The sequence below is a fragment of the Molossus molossus genome, unplaced genomic scaffold (genome assembly GCF_014108415.1).
Source record: "Molossus molossus isolate mMolMol1 unplaced genomic scaffold, mMolMol1.p scaffold_m16_p_1, whole genome shotgun sequence".
NCBI classification, from domain to species: domain Eukaryota; kingdom Metazoa; phylum Chordata; class Mammalia; order Chiroptera; family Molossidae; genus Molossus; species Molossus molossus.
Genome location: NW_023425344.1, coordinates 129,176,108 through 129,195,297, shown reverse-complemented (window position 1 = coordinate 129,195,297; position 19,190 = coordinate 129,176,108). Strand labels below are relative to the sequence as shown.

Genomic DNA, 19,190 nt, shown 5'->3' with positions numbered 1-19,190 from the left:
GCGTCCTCGCACGCCTACCAGGATTACATCAGTGTGCCTCGTGATGTGGTCCTCCAAGCTGCCCTTTCGGTTGCCCCTTCCTGGCGATTTGTCTTTATTTTAGTTGTATTTCAGTTTGGTCCTGGGAGATGGTCTGTGTAACTTCCATTTACTCCCCCGCCATTTTTCATACTCCATTTTTGCTCTACTTTGAATTGTTGCCTTTTTTTTTAAAAAAAAACTTGCCGTTGTTAAAGATGTTTCTCCTTTTTTCCCCATTGATACTCTCATCCCCATACCCCCACCCCATCCCCAGCTTTGTTGTTTATGTTCATTGGTTATTCATACATGCATATAAGTTCTGTGGTTTATTTCTACCTCCAACACCCCCTCTTTTGAGGTTTGTCAGTCTGTACCTACCTCTATGTCTCTGGGTCAATCTTGCTCATCAGTTTTTTTCAGTTCATTATATTCCACAAATAAGTAAGATCATGTGATATTAGTCTTTCTCTGTTTGGCTTGTTTCACTTAGCATAATAATCTCTGGGTCTCTCCATGCCATCTCAAAGGATAAGAAGTCTTTCGTTATTACAGCTGCATAATATTCCATTGTGTACATGTACCACGGCTTTTTTATCCACTCATCTACTGATGGACACTTGGGTTGTTTCCAGATCTTAGCTATTGTAAATAGAGCTGCTATAAACATAGGTTTACATATATCTTTTCTGGTTGGCGTTTCAGATTTCTTAGAGTATAGTCCTAGATGTGGGATCACTGGGTCAAATGTCAATTCAATTTTTAATTTTTTGAAGTATCACCATAGTGTTTTCTATTGTGGCTGCACCAGTCTGCATTTCCACCAGCAGAGTGCTAGAGTCTCCTTTTCTCCACACCCTTGCCAGCACTTGTTGTTTGATGATTTGTTGATGGCGGCCATTCTGACAGATGTGAATTGACACCTTATAGTTGTTTTAATTTGCATCTCTCTGATGATTAGTGACAATGAGCATTTTTTCATTTGTCTCTTGGCCATTTGTCTGTCCTGTTTGGAGAGGTGTCTATTTAGGTCCTCTCCCCATTTTTGAATTGGGTTCTTTGTCTTCCTTTTGTTGAGTTGTGTGAGTACTCTATATATTTTGGAAATTAATCTCTTATCTGATGCATCATTGGCAATTATGGTCAACCGTATAGTGGGTTCCCTTTCCATTGTGATAGTTGCTTCTTTTGCTGTGCAGAAGCATTTTAATTTGATGTAGTCCCATGTGTGCATTTTTTTCTTTGTTTCCCTTGCCTTAGGTGGTGTATCAGTGAAAATTCTGCTGTGTATGATGTCTAAAATTCTGTTGCCTACATTGTCTTCTGTTGACTTGGGGTTGCTTTTGTTCTTTTTTAATTTTTTTTTAACTCATCTTTATTGTTGAATGTATTACAGATGTCTACCCTTTTTTTTTCCCCATTGACCCACTCCACCCCAATCACGGCCCCCTCTTGCCTTCCCCACACTATTGTCTGTTGCCATTAATTATGCATATATGCCTAGTTGTTCTGTGGTTAATCTCTTCTTGCCCTCCCTCTTCCTTTCCTTTGAGGTTCATCAGTCTAACAAGCAATTTGTACTTCGTTATTTCTTCATCTATTTTAACCATTTCCCCAGACCCCACCCATCTGGCAAGCAACAAAATGATCTTTGTATCTATGATCCTGTTTCTGATCTGCTTGCTCATTTTGTTTGAGATTTAATTGTTGATAGATATGTATTAATTGCCATTTTATTGTTCATATTTTTGTTCTCCTTCAAGAATTTTATATAATACCAGTTTGGTGGTGATGAACTCCTTTAACTTTTTCTTGTTTGGTATACTCTCGATATATCCATCTATCCTAAATGACAGCTTTGCAAGATAGAGTAATGTTGGTTGTAGATTGTTGCTTTTCATTACCATGAATATCTCTTACCACTCCTTTCTGGCCTGCAAAGTTTCTTTTGAGAAATCAGCTGACAATCTTATAGGAGATGCTCTGTGGCTAACAAACTGCTTTTCTCTTGCTGCTTTTTTTTTTTTTTTTAATCCTCACCCAAGGACATTTTTGCATTCATCTTCAGATAAAATTAGAGGGAGAGAGGAAGGAAGATAGAGAAGGAAACATCAATGTGAGAGAGACACATTAACTGGTTGTCACCCACCCAACTCCAACCAGGGCCAGGGACAAACTGCACCCAAGGTATGTGCCCTTAGCGGAAACCAAACCCAGGTCTCTGTGGACCATGGACTGATGCTCTAACTCTTGAGCCAAACCATCCAAGGCTCTCTTCCTGGTTTTAAGTTTCTCTATTTATATGTAACCTTTGGCATTTTGATGATGATGTGTCTTGATGTGGACCTCTGTAGGTTCATCTTGTTTGGGACTATGTATTTCCTAGACTGGTATGTTTGTTTCCTTCACCAAGTTAGGGAAGTTTTCTGTCATTATTGTTTCAAATAGGTTTTCAATTTCTTGATCTCTCGCTTCTCTTTCTGGTACCCTATGATGAGAATGTTGGTACGACTGAAGTTGTCCCAGAGGCTCTTTACACTGTCCTCATTTTTTGGATTTTTTTTTTTTTTTGGCTGTTCTGATTGGGTGTTTGTTGCTTCCTTATATTACAAATCGACGTTTTGCTTTTCAGCTTTACTTACTCTACTATTGACTCCCTGTAAGTTATTCTTTATTTCAGTTAGTGCAGCCTTCACTTCTGACTGGTCCTTTTTTATGTTGTTGATGTTTTCACTAAGTTCACTAAGTTTCTTGGAGGTCTTCTTAAGTTCCTTGGAGGTCTCACTAAATTACTTGAATGTCTCACCAAGTTCCTTGAGCAACCTTATAACCAGTGTTTTGAACTCTGCATCTGATTGATTGCTTATCTCCATTTTGTTTAATTCCTTTCCTGGTGTTTTGTTCTCTTCTTTCATCTGGGACATGTTTCTTTGTCTCCTCATTTTGGCTGCTTCCCTGTGATTGTATCTATGTATTAGGTAGAGTTGCTATCGTCTCCTAGGCTTCTTAGGGTGGCCTATTGTTGTAGGTGTCTTGTAGGATCCAGAGGCACAGTCTCCCTGATCACCCCAGCTGGGTCCTCAAGGTGCACCCCTAGTGTGAACTGTACACGCTTTTGTTGTAATTGAGTCTTGATTGCTGTTGGCACATCAATGGGAGGGATTTACTCAGGCTAATGAGCTTCAGGGACTGGGTGTGCCCACTGACCACTGGCCTCTGACTACCTTGGAGGATCAGCTATGTAGGGGCCAACCATACAGAGCAAGACTTTCTTCATCAGGGTTCTGGTACCCACTGAGTCTGTTCATTGAGTATGTCACTTGTGTAGGTGTTTGGGTGGTGATGTTTCTATGTGGTTTAAAGCTGTCCACTGGATGTGCTGACTCTGCGGTAAGGTCATACACTGCCTGTGTTCTACCCAGGGCCACCCAGCATAAGCTAAAAAGTGATCTGAAGATGGCTGCTTCTTGTGTTGGGTTTTGGGGGAACCCAGAAAAAGCCATGTTGTGAACCAAGGCTGGATGCTTCTGGGGCCACTTAACGAGAGGTATGGGGCTAGCTGAGACCAGATGCTGCTTGTTTGAGAGATTTTAGGAAACTCTGAAGCAGGATACAAGACAGAACAATCCTGTAAACCCTGGAAACAGCTTGGGTTGGCCAGAAAGTTCGGTGGGGCAGGTCCTCACGGAATCACCAGGACAGGTCAAACAGTGTGAGCCAGGTTGCTGGAGTCACAACATGCTGGCCTCTACTGCCCAAGGGAAGGGCTCACCAATGCAACCTCAGCATCTGCCAGCAGTCTGTCCAGGAGAAAGCCACCTCTCCAGCACTTGTCCTGAGGCCAAACAGCTCAGTTCTTCCCTTTATGTTTCTGGCACCCCTCAAGCTGCCTCCCCTCAGAGTTTAGGGGGAGCAATCCCAAGTAAGTTAGTGCATGAGCCCTTTAAGAGGATCTGCCTGGGGCTCCAGCAGCAGCAGCCTCCTTCTGCCTCAGTTCCCACTGGTTTTTCCAGCCAGAAGTTATGGGGGCTTCTCTCTCTGGCACTGGAACCCTGAGCTGGGCAACTGGTGTGGGACAAGACCCCTCACTCCTCAGGGAGGACCTTCACAGCTGAGGTAACCTCTTGAGTTTTTATTTGCACAGTGGGTGTTGGACCTCTCTGACCGCACCTCCATCCCTCCTACCAGTCTTGGTGTGGTGGTTGCTTTAATTTTGTAGTTGGAAGACTTCCATTCAGCTGATTTCAGGCAGTTCTGAATGATGTTTGTGTTGGAGTTTAGTTGTAATTTTGATGTGGTTGTGGGAGGAGGTGATACTGGGTTTACCTCAGTTTATTCTATTTTAATTGCCAGTCGCTTTTGTTCTTCTTTTTCCAGTTCTTTAAGATGTAATGTTATGTTATTTACTTGAGATTTCTTTTTCTTTTCTTGAGGTAGGCCTGTAATGATATAAAATTTCTTTTTATTACTGCTTTCACTGCAAACCAGAAGTTTTGATAAAGTTATGTTGTTATTCTCATTTGTCTCTATATATCATTTTTATTAATTTATTTTTGTTACAGTTGTTTCTCTTTTTCCCCTCATTGACACCCTCCTCCCCATCCCTCCTATTCCATCCCCAGATTTGTTGTCTATGTCAATTGGTTATGCATGCATGCATATAAATTCTGTGGTTTATCTCTTCCTCCTCCCCCACCCCCTCTTCTGAGATTTGTCAGTCTGTATGCTACTCCTATTTCTCTGGGTCCATTTTGCTCATCAGTTTGTTTTGTTCTTTATATTGCACAAATAAGATCATGTGCTATTCGTCTTTCTCTGATTGGCTTATTTTTTGTCATTTTAATCATTATATGTCTTGGTGTGGGCCTCTTTGGGTTCCTTTTACTTTGGGCTTTCTTGCTTCCTTAACTTGTATGCCTTTTTTTTTCACCAAGTTGGGAAAGTTTTCCGTCCTTATTTCCTCAAATATACCCCTTCCTCATTTTCTTCTTCTTCAGGAATTCCTATTATGCAGATATTGTTGCATTTCTTATTGTCCCATGGTTCTCTTAAGCTGTCTTCCTGGTTTTTAATTGTTTTTTCTTTTTGATTCTCTGATTGGGTGTTTTATTCTACCCTGTCTTCTAATTCGCTTATCTGGTCCTTGGTTTCTTCTACTCTGCTGGTTAGTTCTTCCAATGTGTTCTTTATTTCTGCTATGTCATTCTTCATTTTTGCTTGGTCGTTTTTTATTTCCAATTTATTGATTTTGAATGTTTTTATATCTTTACTCATGCCGTTGAGCTTTTTACGCATGCTGTTGAGCTTCCTCATTATCATCATTCTGAACTCTAACCCTGATAACTTGCTAACTGTTTTTCATTTGTAAATGAAATTTTATTAGTTTTAATGTATAATGATAAAAACTATTTCAAGATATGTATCAATGGCATGAAATATATGTAACCCTAAGATTCTGAAATATTTTAATATTTAGATGTTTTTCTTAAAAGTCAACTATCTTTTTACCTACCTTGGTCTCAGGCCTCTATTACTGAGTTTTTTGAGTTGAGTGAAGAAGGGTGACAGCTTGTATTAACGTCACTGACTTGTTCATGAGTGCTAATTTTTACAATTTATGAGAGCTTAATTGATGTTTATTCAGCTATGTAATATAATATGGAAATCTACCAGCCTAATAAAAGGAGGACTAAAATGTGCTTTTAGAGTAAATGTATGTAGATATGTGCTTCTTTTCAATATATTTCAAACATCTATTTTGTAGATGAGAAGGCAGTTCAAATGACAGATGAAAATATTTTGCCAGTATACTCAAAATAAAAATATCATCCTCAAAGTAAGGAACACAAAATTGCCCAAGTGGAAATAGTATATATGATACTAGCCAATTTAAACTTTAATTACATAAATATTTATATTCAGAATAACACATTTTGAATGTATTAAAAATGGATATTAAACTAATTTTTAATATCTGGACCCATATAATAATAATAATAATAACAATAATAATAATAATAAAATAACAACAGCAACAACAACAACAAAAAACAATAAATAATTTTTTATTAAATACTTAATGTAAAATACTTCATAAATGTATATAGAAACCCGATGGGGGAAGTACTGTTATTACCATTTAAGAAGTGAGAATGAGACATGGTATAGTTTGCCTAAAATATTATAATTAGAGATTAATTTTACACCTAGTTATCCAGCTATGCCCCAGGAAAACTAGAGAAAATCTTGGAAGTATCTGATTATATTTGACTTTAAAGTAATGAAATCATTCACTCTAAACTCTCATACAAACCCTTCTATTGCTCTTGCTTTCTCTTTTGCTACCAGTCCTCTCTTTTCTAACATAATTTCTTCAGTTGATTACACATATAGCATTACTCATAAGCATGTGCTTGTTATTAACTATGACAGTTATAGAAGGGGACAGCATGTTCCTCAATTTCAGAATTTTAGTGACAAGAAATGTTGATAAAATGGTAAACAAAATAACATTTGTTTTTAATTGTTTATTATTATATAACTTTAATTTGCGTATAGCTATATATCTGCTCCTGATATTAAAAGTAATATGAAAAAATGATCATTTTTAATATAATAAAGAAAATATGTCTCTATTACCCCAATGCCATATATAATGGTAAATTTAAATATCAGATTAAAGATGGAAAAAAGAAAATTTTGTTGCTAAACACTGTTCTAGAATTTCTAACCAAGGTAATATGAAAAGAAAAAATAGCCTTTTTATAAATATTAGGAGATCATATAACAGGTTTATTACTTAAAGATCATTATATTTCTATTTTGAAAATCTAAAATAGTCAAATAAAAGGCTATACATTATCAATATAAAAGTTGAGCAAAGTGGCTACACAAAAATGCCAGAGGATAACAACATTCCTATGTATGCCAACACTGATAAGAACAAAATATAATTAACTGACAATAAATATCAGGAATATGCTAATCTCATAGGGTGGAAACAACAAGCTTTAATGACAAAAATAAAATATTTACTTAATAATGAAACATTGTATGTAAAAGAGTCCTAAAACTAATGTGTGAATGACTTATTTTTAGTCAATATGACAGTGTTTTTTTTGTTGTTGATAGAATTTTACAAAAATGATTCTAAATTTTATCTTAAAGGAATAGTCTTTCAATATAAAAATAAGTAACTAAAAAAAGAGACTAGAGCTGAGGCATGGCAGTTGATCTAATTACATAGTTAAACATTAATTTTAATGTTATGTAATTAAGTTTTTCAGAGAGAGAGAAACATATGAGAGAGAGAGACATTAATCAGCTGCCTCCTGCATGCCTCCTTCTGGGGACTGAGCCCACAACACATGCATGTTCTCTGACTGGGAATCAAACTGAGACCTCTCAGTCCATGGGATGACACTTAATCAACTAGAGCCACACCAGCCTGGCAATCTAATTACATATTTAAAGGATTCAATGATGAATAGTGAATATTCATATGAATGGAGCAAACTTAAAATTCCAAAAACTGATAAAAAAAATAATCTTATGTTAGTCATTAATACCAGCGATGTAAAAAACAAGACAAAACATAAAATATTGATTATTTAACAAATAGAATTGACAAATGGTAAATAAATTAAGTGAAATTTTTATCTTCTCCCATTTAATACACTGATTTTCAGCTTTATGAATAACTTCCATAAAAATTCAAACATTAAAATAAAATACAAATTAATTTTGTTTTAAGAAAAACAATCTCAAGCATGACTTAATAGCCAAAAACTTAATGAAAATATCACTAAAAATTAACTAAGTTGGTAGAAGTATTGTCCTGTACACCAAAAAGTTTTGTAAGATCAATTCCCAGTCAAGGCACATATCTGGGTTGTGAGTTCAATGTTTCTCTCACATTGATATTTCTCTCTTTCTCTCTCTCTCTGTCTCTCTCTCTCACTGTCTCTCTCTCTCTCTCACCCCCCCTCTCTCCCTTTCCTCTCTCTAAAATAACTAAAATATATTCTCAGATGAGGATTAAGAGAAATTTAACAAAACCATTTGGAAGATGCTGGGTCCTCCCTGGCAGGAGGCAGTGGAAGCGGCTAGGGCCTAAGAACTTGAGCCCACCAGCACACCTGGCACCGTTGGACCAGTGTACACTCCGTGTCAACACAGACTTGTGCACAGTAGTGGAACTCCCAAGGTGCCAGTCTTGGAAGCCTTAGACAGCCAGAAACCTAGCACCATCCCCCATATTAGCAGCCTGATCAGAGTCGAGATATACCCCCAGCAACAGAGGCTGGGAAACAGACATTCATCCCAAGGCAACAGAAGCACAGACCAGGGGCTGAGACAATGAGACAGACTGGTGCAATCCAGCTACACCTCCCATGGGACATGCAGGGTGCTGGGGGAACAGAGATAGGCCGGTGCAACCCAGCAGGGACTGTGCCATCCAGTTACCCATGAGACCTGTGGGATGCTGAAGCACCAGAGAGGACTGTGTGACCCAGCAGCCCATAACATAGGCATAGAGCCGGGTTCCTGAAGGGACTCTGTGATCCAGTTACGTGTGGGACCTGCAGGGTGTGGGGTCACCAGAGAGGACTGGGCAACCCAGCTATACACAAGATAGTCCTAGAGGATGTGACAAACAGAGGCAGAGAGAATAGAAGCTATGCAGACAATCTCCCAGGACCACACAAGAATTACAACTAAAATAAAGATAAATCCTCGGCAAAAAGGAACAGAAAAGCATCAGGACAGGCCCATATAACCAGGGACACATGTAGGATCTGCAGAGAAGTGAGAGGGTGGTGGAATGGGAGCCCACGGACAGCAGCAGTATTAGCTGTGAGCAGCGCCCTTGGGGAATAAAGACCAAGCCCATGACACAGAGCAGAGAGCCAGGAAAGAGCATAAAAGGGCCACAACCACTCACCTGGGGGCTATGGCAGAGGGAGGGCAGACAGGGCTGGAACTCTGTGAAGACAACTGAGATTTGGAGGGCACTCAGAGTTTTTGCTGAGTTGCGGCCACAAAGGATGGTGGCCAGTGTGCTCCTTCCCAGAGCTGTGGTGAAAGTAGAAGCCCACCTCTTCGGAGATTCAGCCTTTCCCAGGTGAAGCAAAGAAATGCAAATTGAGGCTCAATAACAACCAGCATCTATCCCACCCTCGGGAAATCTTATGCAGAACACCAGGACTATATCCCAAGACACTTAGTAACTGAGACTACTAGCCACTAGGAAAAAGCTAAGGATAATGGAACCTTTCCTGGGCTTGCAAATCTACCCAGGAAAGTAAGACTGAACAGTGGTGTTTAACGTGGGCCCACCCAGGCCCATCTAAACCCAGTAAAGGGAGCCAAAAACATCAGTACATCAACACCCACATGGGAAGTTTGGCAGCCTCCAAAAAACCACTGAGATAGCCAAAATGGTGAAATAAAAAATACAAATCCCAAATTAAAGAACAAGAGAACTCTATTGAATATGAGATCAATGAAATGCAGTTAAGCAAATTATCAGAGGTAGAGTTCAGAGCCATGATCTTGAGGAAGTTGAACAGCATGAGTAAGGACATCAGCACCATGAGTAAAGATATAGAAATATTGAAAACCAACCAAGTGGAAATGAAGAATGACATAGCAGAAATTAAGAACACATTGAAAGGACTAACCAGCAGAGTAGAGGAAGCTGAGGACCAAATCAGTGAATTAGAAGACAGGGTAGAAAAAAATAAACCAATTAGAAATCAAAAAGGAAAAGACAATTAAAAAACAGGAAGATAGCTTAAGAGAACTGTGGGACAATGAAAACATAATACTAGCAAATCGAATCCAGCAATACATCAAAAAAATTATTGACCATGACCAGTGGGATTCATCTCAGGGATGCAAAGCTGGTACAATATTTGCACCTTAATTGTGATACGCCACATAAACAAAATGAAAGATAGAAGTCATATGACCATATCAATAGATGTTGAAAAAACATTGGACAAAATACAGCACCCATTTCTGATAAAAATGCTCAGCGATCTGGGAATAGAGGGATCATATCTCGATATAATAAAGGCCATATTTGAAAGACTACAGCCAACATGATACTCAGTGGGCAAAAACTAAAAGCATTCTCTCTCAAGAACAGAAACAAGACAAGGATGCCCACTTTCGCCACCTTTATTGAACACAGTACTGGAAGTCTTAGCCACAGCAATCAGACAGGAAGAAAAAATAAAAGGAATCCAAATGGGAAAGGAGGAAGTGAAACTGTCATGCTATACGTAGCATTATGCAGATGACATGATCCTATATGTAGAAAACCCCAAAGACTCCATCAAAAATTTACTAGACTTGCCCTGGCCGGTTTGGTTCAGCAGTTAGAGCATCGACCTGCGGTCCTGAGAGACCCGGGTTCGGTTCCCGCTAAGGGCGCGTACCTCGGTTGCAGTTTGTCCCCGGCCCTGGTCGGTTGTGCGGGTGGCAGCCACTCGATGTGTTCCTTTCACATCGATGTTTCTCTCTCTCTGCTCCTCTCTCTCCCTCCCACACTACCTGAACAAAAAATGGAAAAATGTCCTCAGGTGAGGATAAAGAAAAAAAAAAAAAATACTAGACTTAATAAATGAATTTGGCAAAGTAGCAGGATACAAAATTAACATCAAGCAATCGGCGGCATTCCTATACGCCAATGATGAGCTAAAAAAAAGAGAAACTAAAGAAACAATTCCATTTACCAATGCAGCAAAAAAATTAAAACACCTAGGAATAAACGTAACCGAAGAAATAAAGGACCTATTCACAGAAAACTACAGGTCATTGAAAAAATAAATAGAGGAAAATATAAAAAAGGGGACTCCAGTACACTGCTGGTGGGAATGCAGTATGGTGCAGCCACTATGGAAAACAAAATATTAAAAATTGAACTTCCATTTGACCCAGTGATCCCAATTCTAGGAATATACCCTAAGAAGCCTTAAATACTAATCAGAAAGAATATATGTACCCCCATGTGCATAGCAGCACTATTACAACAACTAAGATCTGGAAACAACCCAAATGTCCATCAGTAGACCAATAGATAAAAAAGTTGTGGTACATATAAGCAATGGAGTACTGTGCAGCTGTAAGAAGGAAAGATTTCTTATCCTTGTGACGACATGGAGGGACCTGGAGAGTATTATCCTAAGTGAAACAAGCCAAACAGAGAAAGACAAGTATCATATGATCTCACTCATTGGTGGAATATAATGTACCTAACAGTCTGAGGAATGGGGTAGTCCCAGAGATGTGGAAGTGTGGTACAGACTGACAGATCCCAGAAGAAGGGGTTGTGGGGGAGAGAGAAACCACAGAACTTATATGCATGTATGCATGAACAGCAGACATGGACAACAATGCTTCGGACAGGGCAGGGAGGGAGGGATGGAGTAAATGAGTGGGGGGAAAAGTAGAAACATCTGTACCAAAAATCAATGAATAAACTTAAAAAATAAATAAGCTCGTATGGAACCAAAAACGACCTCAAATATCCACACCAATTTTGAAAAAAGAAGAACAAAGTTGGAGGGATCAAATTACCAGATTTCAGGTTATATTACAAAGACACTGTAATCAAAACAGCCTGGTATTGGCACAAGAACTAGCATACGGATCAATGGAACAGAATAGAGAACCCAGAAATGGTCCCAAGACAATAGGCTCAATTAATATTTGACAAAGGTGGCCAGAGCATACAGTGGAGTAAGACAGGCTTTTTAATAAATGGTGTTGGGAAAATTGGACAGCTACATGCAAGAAAATGCAACTAGACCATTAACTTACACCATGCACAAGAGTAAATTCAAAATGGATAAAACACTTAAATGTGTCTCATGAATCCAATGAAATTCTAGAAGAATCTGTAGCCATCAAATTTCAGACATCATACACAGCAGAATTTTCACTGATACATCACCTAAGGCAACAGAAACAAAGGAGAAAATGAACAGATGGTACTGCATCAAACTCAAAAGCTTTTGAACACCAAAAATCCACCAAAATGGAAAGGAAACCCACTGTATTGGAGAGCATAATTGCCAATGATATATCAGATAAGGGGTTAATTTCCAATATATATAGATTGTTCATGCAGCTCAACAAAAGGAAGACAAAGAAACCAATTAAAAATGGGCAGAGGAACTAAATAGACACCTCTCGAAACAGGACATACAAATGACCAAGAGATATATGAAGAAATGCTCAACATCACTAATCATCAGAGAGATGCAAATTACAACAACAATGAGGTGTCACCTCACACCTGTCAGAATGGTCGCCATCCACAAATCATCAAACAAGTGTGTTGGCGAGGGTGTGGAGAAAAGGGGGCTCTAGTCCACTGCTGGTGGGAATGCAGACTGGTGTGGCCACTATGGAAAACAATATGTTGTTACTTCAGAAACTAAAAAATAGAACTTCCATTTGACCCAGTGATCTCATGTCTGGAAATATACCCTAAGAAGCCTGAAACACCAATCAGAAAGAATATATGTACCCCCATGTGCATAGCAGCCCTATTTACAATAGCTAAGATCTGGAAACAGCCCAACTATCCATCAGTAGACGAATGGATACAAAAGCTGTGGTACATATACACAACGGAGTACTGTGCTGCTGTGAGAGAGAAAAATTTCTTATCCTTTGAGATGACATGGAGGGACCTGGAGAGGATTATCCTAAGTGAAACAAGCCAAGAAGAGAAAGCAAATATCACTTGAACTCACTTATTTATGGAATAAAATGAACATAACAGTCTGAGGAACGGAGTATTCTCAGAGATGTGGAATTGGGGTACAGACTGGAATTGAGGATATGGTCGGGGAGAGATCAACCACAGAAGTATATGCATGTATGCATGACCAATGGACATGGACAACAAAGCTGGGGACATGGCAGGGAGTGTGGGGGAGGGGAATCAGTGGGGGGAAAAGGAGAAACATCTTTAACAAAAATAAATTAATGAAATTTTTTAAAAAAGTAAAAATCGCCCAAGAATATTGGAGACTAATGTAAACTATATATAATGCTGAGAAATAGTAAGAAAACTTAAACAGATGTCTACTAAAACTCTTCTCACACAAACATTTTCAGTTCTAGCACTATGGCAATTTAGTTATACCTTCATAAAAATGAGTGTTGTTGTATACTTGTTATAAATTTGAAGTATAGTTTTTCCATAATAGATCTATTTTTCTATTTACTGACTAAATATATCTCTTATGTAGCTTATGCTACATTACCAGATGAAAATCGTATCCTTGAGAATGAAGAATCAATGACAAAACCCCAAATGCAAGAAAAGAAACAAAGAACCTCTACAGAGAAAACTCTCACTGCCAGTAAGTATAAGTATTATAGATAACTTTAAATTATTTTAAGTTAATTACAGCCAAAGGTTTTCTACTTTGCTTTGTGAATCTGAGTTTTGCTATATATTTTACAGAAGATTTAACCTTTGACCCAAAATATAAATACTTGAAGAAAACTAGAGAATAAAAGCTAAAGTATTCATAACTTTTGGCTAATATTTCTGGTCATTTGCTCAGGTATTTTCCAAAGCCACTGACAAACCAATAATTGTCCTTCAAAGTGTGTGTACCTTTCAGTCAACTGCAGGAAGTTAGGAGTCAAGAAGTCCAATTTAATTTTCTTTTTGTGCATTTGCCTTCTTTTTTTTATTTGTAAAGAGAAATTGCTGAAACCTGCAAAATATATTCAGATCAGGGTCGTCAAGGAGAAAAGTGTCATGGAGGTCTGTGGAAGAGCCTCCAGAGCATGTTGGTTGAAATACACTGAATTGTGAAGGCCTTTTTGGGAACTTAATAGATGCCTGCGATCAGTATCCCATTGAGGGGAATGTGAGAATACCCATAGCAGAATAATTCAACAAATTTCCAGGCCTCTTTTGTACTTGTTGGACTAAGAGGGACAAACATTTGGCAGTTGTTTCCTCTAGAATGAGATATATTGCCTCTTCCCAGGGATTTTACTTGGGTACAGGGTCCTTGTATCATGCCCATATTAATGACCCTACTGTGTAAATTAATGTGGGTCAATTTAGCATCTAATCCTTGTTGTGTAGGAGCCTTGCCTGGGCCCACCAGGAGGGTGTTATCAATATAGCAAAATGCTAGTGCAGTGTGAGAGTAGGACCTCTTCCAGCTCATGGCCTTGTGGAAGGCCATGAAAGGTATATTGCAACCCATTGCACAAAAGACAAACTGCGCCTGTTTGTGTGGACAGTGATGCTGAAAAGGGCATTTGCGATATGAATTGCTTCATAATTACTTCTAACGTCTTCATCAAGAGCCTCTATGGCAGTCATAATGTCAGGTAACAATAGTGTCCTGGGCTGTACCACAGAGTGAAGTTGGTCTATAAGCACTCAAGACTTTATGCACAGTTCAGCTTAGTTGTTGAATTGGATAGAGTTAATGGTCTCATGGAGATCTTTGTATAATTTTAACTCAGCAATGAAAGCAGTAATTTATTTTTCTTCCCCAGGTGGTTGTTTGTGAAGACAAGTCTCTAGACACTGGCAGTCTGGTAGATTTACAGTCTTCCAGTGCCTCACTAAAATGATCATAACTGATCAAAGCTCAGAGCTGATCTGAGTTATAATTCACATAGAAAATACATCTATGCTAATAATATATTCAGTCATGGAGGCTATAAAATGGAGGTTTATAGTGCCCCAAAGCGATTCACATATGATCAGATCTGGGTAAAGGGCAGACAGCATTACTTATTTCCCTTTCATCCTGTTCTCAGAGTTGTGGCAATCACAGTCACTAGTATCCAAGGGCCGAAGTTTCGCAATTTCCCCCCAATGCCTCTTTGAATTCGGACTTGGCGTGCATCCTCAGATGCCACTGGAGACATAGGGACCTTCGTCCAATCCTTAATCTTGTTTATTTCTGAAAGCTGAGAGCTCTGGGTAAATGTAGACAGAGTTTTCTGATTTATCTTAAGATTACAAGGAGGGGCAGAGGGAATAGCATTTGTATTAGTAATAAGGGCTATCACTACTTTAATTCTTGTGGGTCTATGTGTTGGATCCACCATGGCTCACTGCCAGTTCACAGGATTCTTCTCCTTGCGACTCCATTGCTGAGTAACTAGACAATGGTTTCAGTGGCAGCAAACTCATCATGCATTGGTCAAACTTTTCAGAAACCAAATGGCAGCCAGTATAAGTGTCTCAATTTTAAGTGTGTTTTTGTTTTTTTCCTCTGTCCCCTTTCTTGTCCTCCTTGGCCAAACTGGCCACTGCAGGTAACTCAGATCCAGAGGGTTTGTCATGACACACCCAACAAGGTGCCACTGTCTGGCCCTCGCTAAGTTAATAAAATTACCTCCTTTATGGCGGAGGCACACTGCTCAAGTCTCAAAAGTTTTCTCGGGTTGCTGGTAAGGTAAAACTGAGAAATCTGCATTCTTTTCATTAAACGCCAATCTCAAAAACTCACTGTGTCTATCAGTACCAGCCTGTCCACCAGTGGCAGAGCCATGCTTAGAGCGAACAACAGTCACTGGGTACAGCTCAGCTAGCAGTGTCTGCAGTATCTTTCGGTGACCAACTAATCTGTTTCTCGTTTATATTTTCTGTATTTTATATTTGTAAAGGTCAGTATCTCTCCTACTTTTCTTTCTTTCTTACTTAAAAGGTAACATACAAGATATCCTATCTTTCAGGTTTTTTTTCCCTCCACTAAACATTATTTCATTAGAAATAACTTTAAATTATTTTATAGGTATCTTTTTTTATTATTTTTTATACTTGTATGTAGAGCTGTTTGTACTACATTATATCCCACAGTTTATAGTATCATAATTTACATATCTTACTTTAGTCTACCAATCTCCTATGCTTGTACATTTAGATAATTTTGAGTATTTTGCAATTACAACTATGCTGTAATAAATATCCCTGCACATATATATTTTTGTTGTTTGGTCTATGGATATGTAATAACTGAAAATATAAAAAAAAAATTAAGTAAACTAGAGGCTAACATAAAATTTGAAGATCAGGGATATTAATGGTATAACAATAACTTCTACACACACTTATTAAAATTCTTCTCACGATTTTTGTATCAGGTCTAGCATTATGGTGATTTACTTATAATTTTATGAAAATGAGAGAAGAAGCTTCTGTATACTTGTAATAAATTTTAAATCTAGAGATTTAACAATAGATTTCTGCTTAGTTTATTGGACTAAATGCTTCTCTTTATGTAGCTCAGGATAAAGTACCAGATGAAAATCGTATGCTTGAGCATCAAGACACAGTATCGAAATCAGAAATTCACATGAAGAATCAAAGGACTCACAAAAAGAAAGGACTTACTAGTAAGTATAAAAACTACAGATAACTTTAAGATATTTTAAAATAAACTCATTTTTATTTTGGTTCATGAATGAATATGTATTTGAAAATATGTTTACAGAAGTTGTATACTTTTACTAAACTATGAATACCCTACAATAACTAGAGGAACTAACAAGCAACAAAATGGATATATTTTGGTTGACATTTCTGGTCTTAAAGATCATTTCATGACAACAGGACATGTACTCAGTATCCCCAAGGCCCAATAGCAGATGCATAATTATTTATCTAAAACCACGTGCCTTTCGGCTGATTCCAGGTATTTATTGGTACAAAAGCCCAGTGTAGCCCGACAAGCGTGGCTCAATGGATTGAGTGTCATCCCATGAACTGAGAGGTCCCAGTTTGATTCCTGGTCAGGGCACATGCTTGGGTTGTGGGTTCAATTCCCAGTAGGGGGCATGCAGAATGCAGCCAATTAATGTGTCTCCTTCACATCAATGTTTGTATCTCTCTCCCCCTTGCTCTTTCTCTAAAGAGAAAAGTCAGTAAGAACATTAAAAAACAAAAACAAAAGCCCAATGTATGTATCCCACAGTGCAAGTGGTCTTCTGCCATAGGCTCTAATTGCCAAACAGATGTTTCTGTGATCTGTAATTCCAACATCAAATGGAGGTTAGAAGATCCTAGGGGAAGAATAGTCTAGGAAGTCTATCACAGGGCCTCTATGGCATCTTCTTGATACTATCCTCTCTAAAAGGAAGCAGCCTTTCTGGTAACCCCATAAATACGGTCACCAAGGGCCACACATGGAGGAAATGAGAATGCAAGTAGTCAGAATCCCACTAATGACTGGGCCTATTTTTATTTGTTGGAGTTGAGTGGGGCCAGAGTTTGTTGGCAGTCTTCTCTTCTGGAAGGAGATGTCATACCCCTTTGAGATCATGCCCAGGAGTTTAACTAGGGCGCCTGGTAATTATACCTTGTTTGTACAATGGTACAAACCATTGGCTCACCAGGGGCCTAGCCCAGAACTGTTCAACAGGGCATCTAGTTTTTGGTGGGTGGTGTCCTTGTGTAGCCCACTTGTGTGAAGACTAGTCCTCCCTCTGGGAACCAGCCATTTATAGATCATGGCCTCATCACTGATGCTAGATAATTGAGCAATTTTGTAGTCACATGAAGGATATTAGTAGTTTACTGCAACTCATTCTACATAAGGTTAAACTGATCCTGGTAATTTGTGTGGAGAGGGATGCAGGAAAGGGCATTTGAGATGCCAGTTGTTGCGTATCAAGTTTCTTTTGTTTGGAAAATGGTCTGTATGAAAGTTACAATGTCAGGTACCACCACTGCCCAGGGCTATTACTATAGCATTGACTTACCAAAATCAAATGAGTCCCTATACATACAATGCCATGTGTTAAAGGTCAACTTAGTTATTAAAATGGAAAGTAGTCTCACCTAGAATTTTGCTTCATTAAGCTCAGCAATAAAAGCTGTTGTTTTGTTTCTTCCCTAGGAATTTGTGTTATGAGACATCGGTGCTAGGCACTGTGAGTTTAGAAGTTTGCAGTCTTCTATATACCCCACTAAAATGCCCCTAAATATAGTAGTTCCCATTAGGGCTTGGGCTAAATGCCAGTGGGAATGCACATAGAAAATACATCTATACCAATATACATTAAGTAATGGGGGCTATAAAAATAAAGATTTGTGGTGGTCTGAATGGATTCGCTTAGTGGTATGATGACCTCCGATGAGAAACTAGAGAGCTTGTCTCTTTCTCCTGGGACCTGGTGTTAGAGGTTATAGAGATCACAATCACCTGTGCACCAGTGTTCCACCAGTTCTAGAACTCAATTTCCTCCCACTCCACTTTGAATTCTTACATTGGCATCCATCCTCAAATCACCACTGGTGACATAGAAAAATTGACCTAATCTTTAATTTTGTTTATTTTCAAAAGCTGAGAGATCCGGGTAAAAGTAGAGGAGGATCCTCTTATCTATCTCAATATCACTTGGAAGAGCAGAGGGAAGAGCACTTGTATTAGTCATAGAGGTCACCATAATTTGAACTTTAGTGGGGATGTATTGAGACCCATGGCCTAACTATCTTGCCAGTAGATCTTTGGTGGGGACTCTATCAATGTCCTCCTGGAGATCCCATTGTTGAGTAACTACACCCAGAGATTTCTTCATCAGAACCCTTTACCTGATTGTCCAGGAGTGGATGCCTGATTACTGTTTTTAGGTTGCCTTGTTCACTGGTCAAACAGTACTATCTGATTAGCAGCTATTTTTTCCTTGCCTGAAAATTTGTCATTTAAGATAAAGATTATGCTGCAAACCAATGGACACCACTTTATAAGCAGGTCTAATTGAGCTAAATAACCAGCAAAGATGGCCCAAAGGAAAGTAGAAATCTGAGTCTGGTTAAAAATTTTATTATTACTGTCTATACTCTATGTGACTGTAGATATTATAAGGTGGGTCATAGAGCCTTGCAGCGGGTCTCATCCTATGGGTCACAACCCCTTTGGGGGTCAAATGACCCTTTCACAGGGGTCACCTAAGACCATCGGAAAACACATATTTCCAGTGGTCTTAGAAACCGGGACACCGCTCCTCTGTCCGTTTGCAGGTGTGTCCGTGCACATGCAGATACGCCTACATACAACAGGAGGAACTATTACAGGGTCACAGCATTAAGAAGATTGGAAACACTGTTTTATAGTCCCAGAAGCGTGTAAGTGGGGTGCAAATTGACAATCCCCTAAAGAGGGGGG

The 19,190-nt window shown here is 38.8% G+C and overlaps 1 protein-coding gene across 1 annotated transcript in view; it reads left to right on the top strand.

Annotated features, from left to right (window-relative positions):
* Positions 1-19,190, top strand: part of LOC118638698 (coiled-coil domain-containing protein 7-like) — a 375,882-nt gene that overhangs the window by 331,070 nt on the left and 25,622 nt on the right. Inside the window, exons 24-25 of the mRNA XM_036274854.1 lie at positions 13,290-13,403; positions 16,309-16,419. Coding sequence (XP_036130747.1) covers positions 13,290-13,403; positions 16,309-16,419 — 225 coding nt within the window. The remainder of the gene's footprint in view (positions 1-13,289; positions 13,404-16,308; positions 16,420-19,190) is intronic.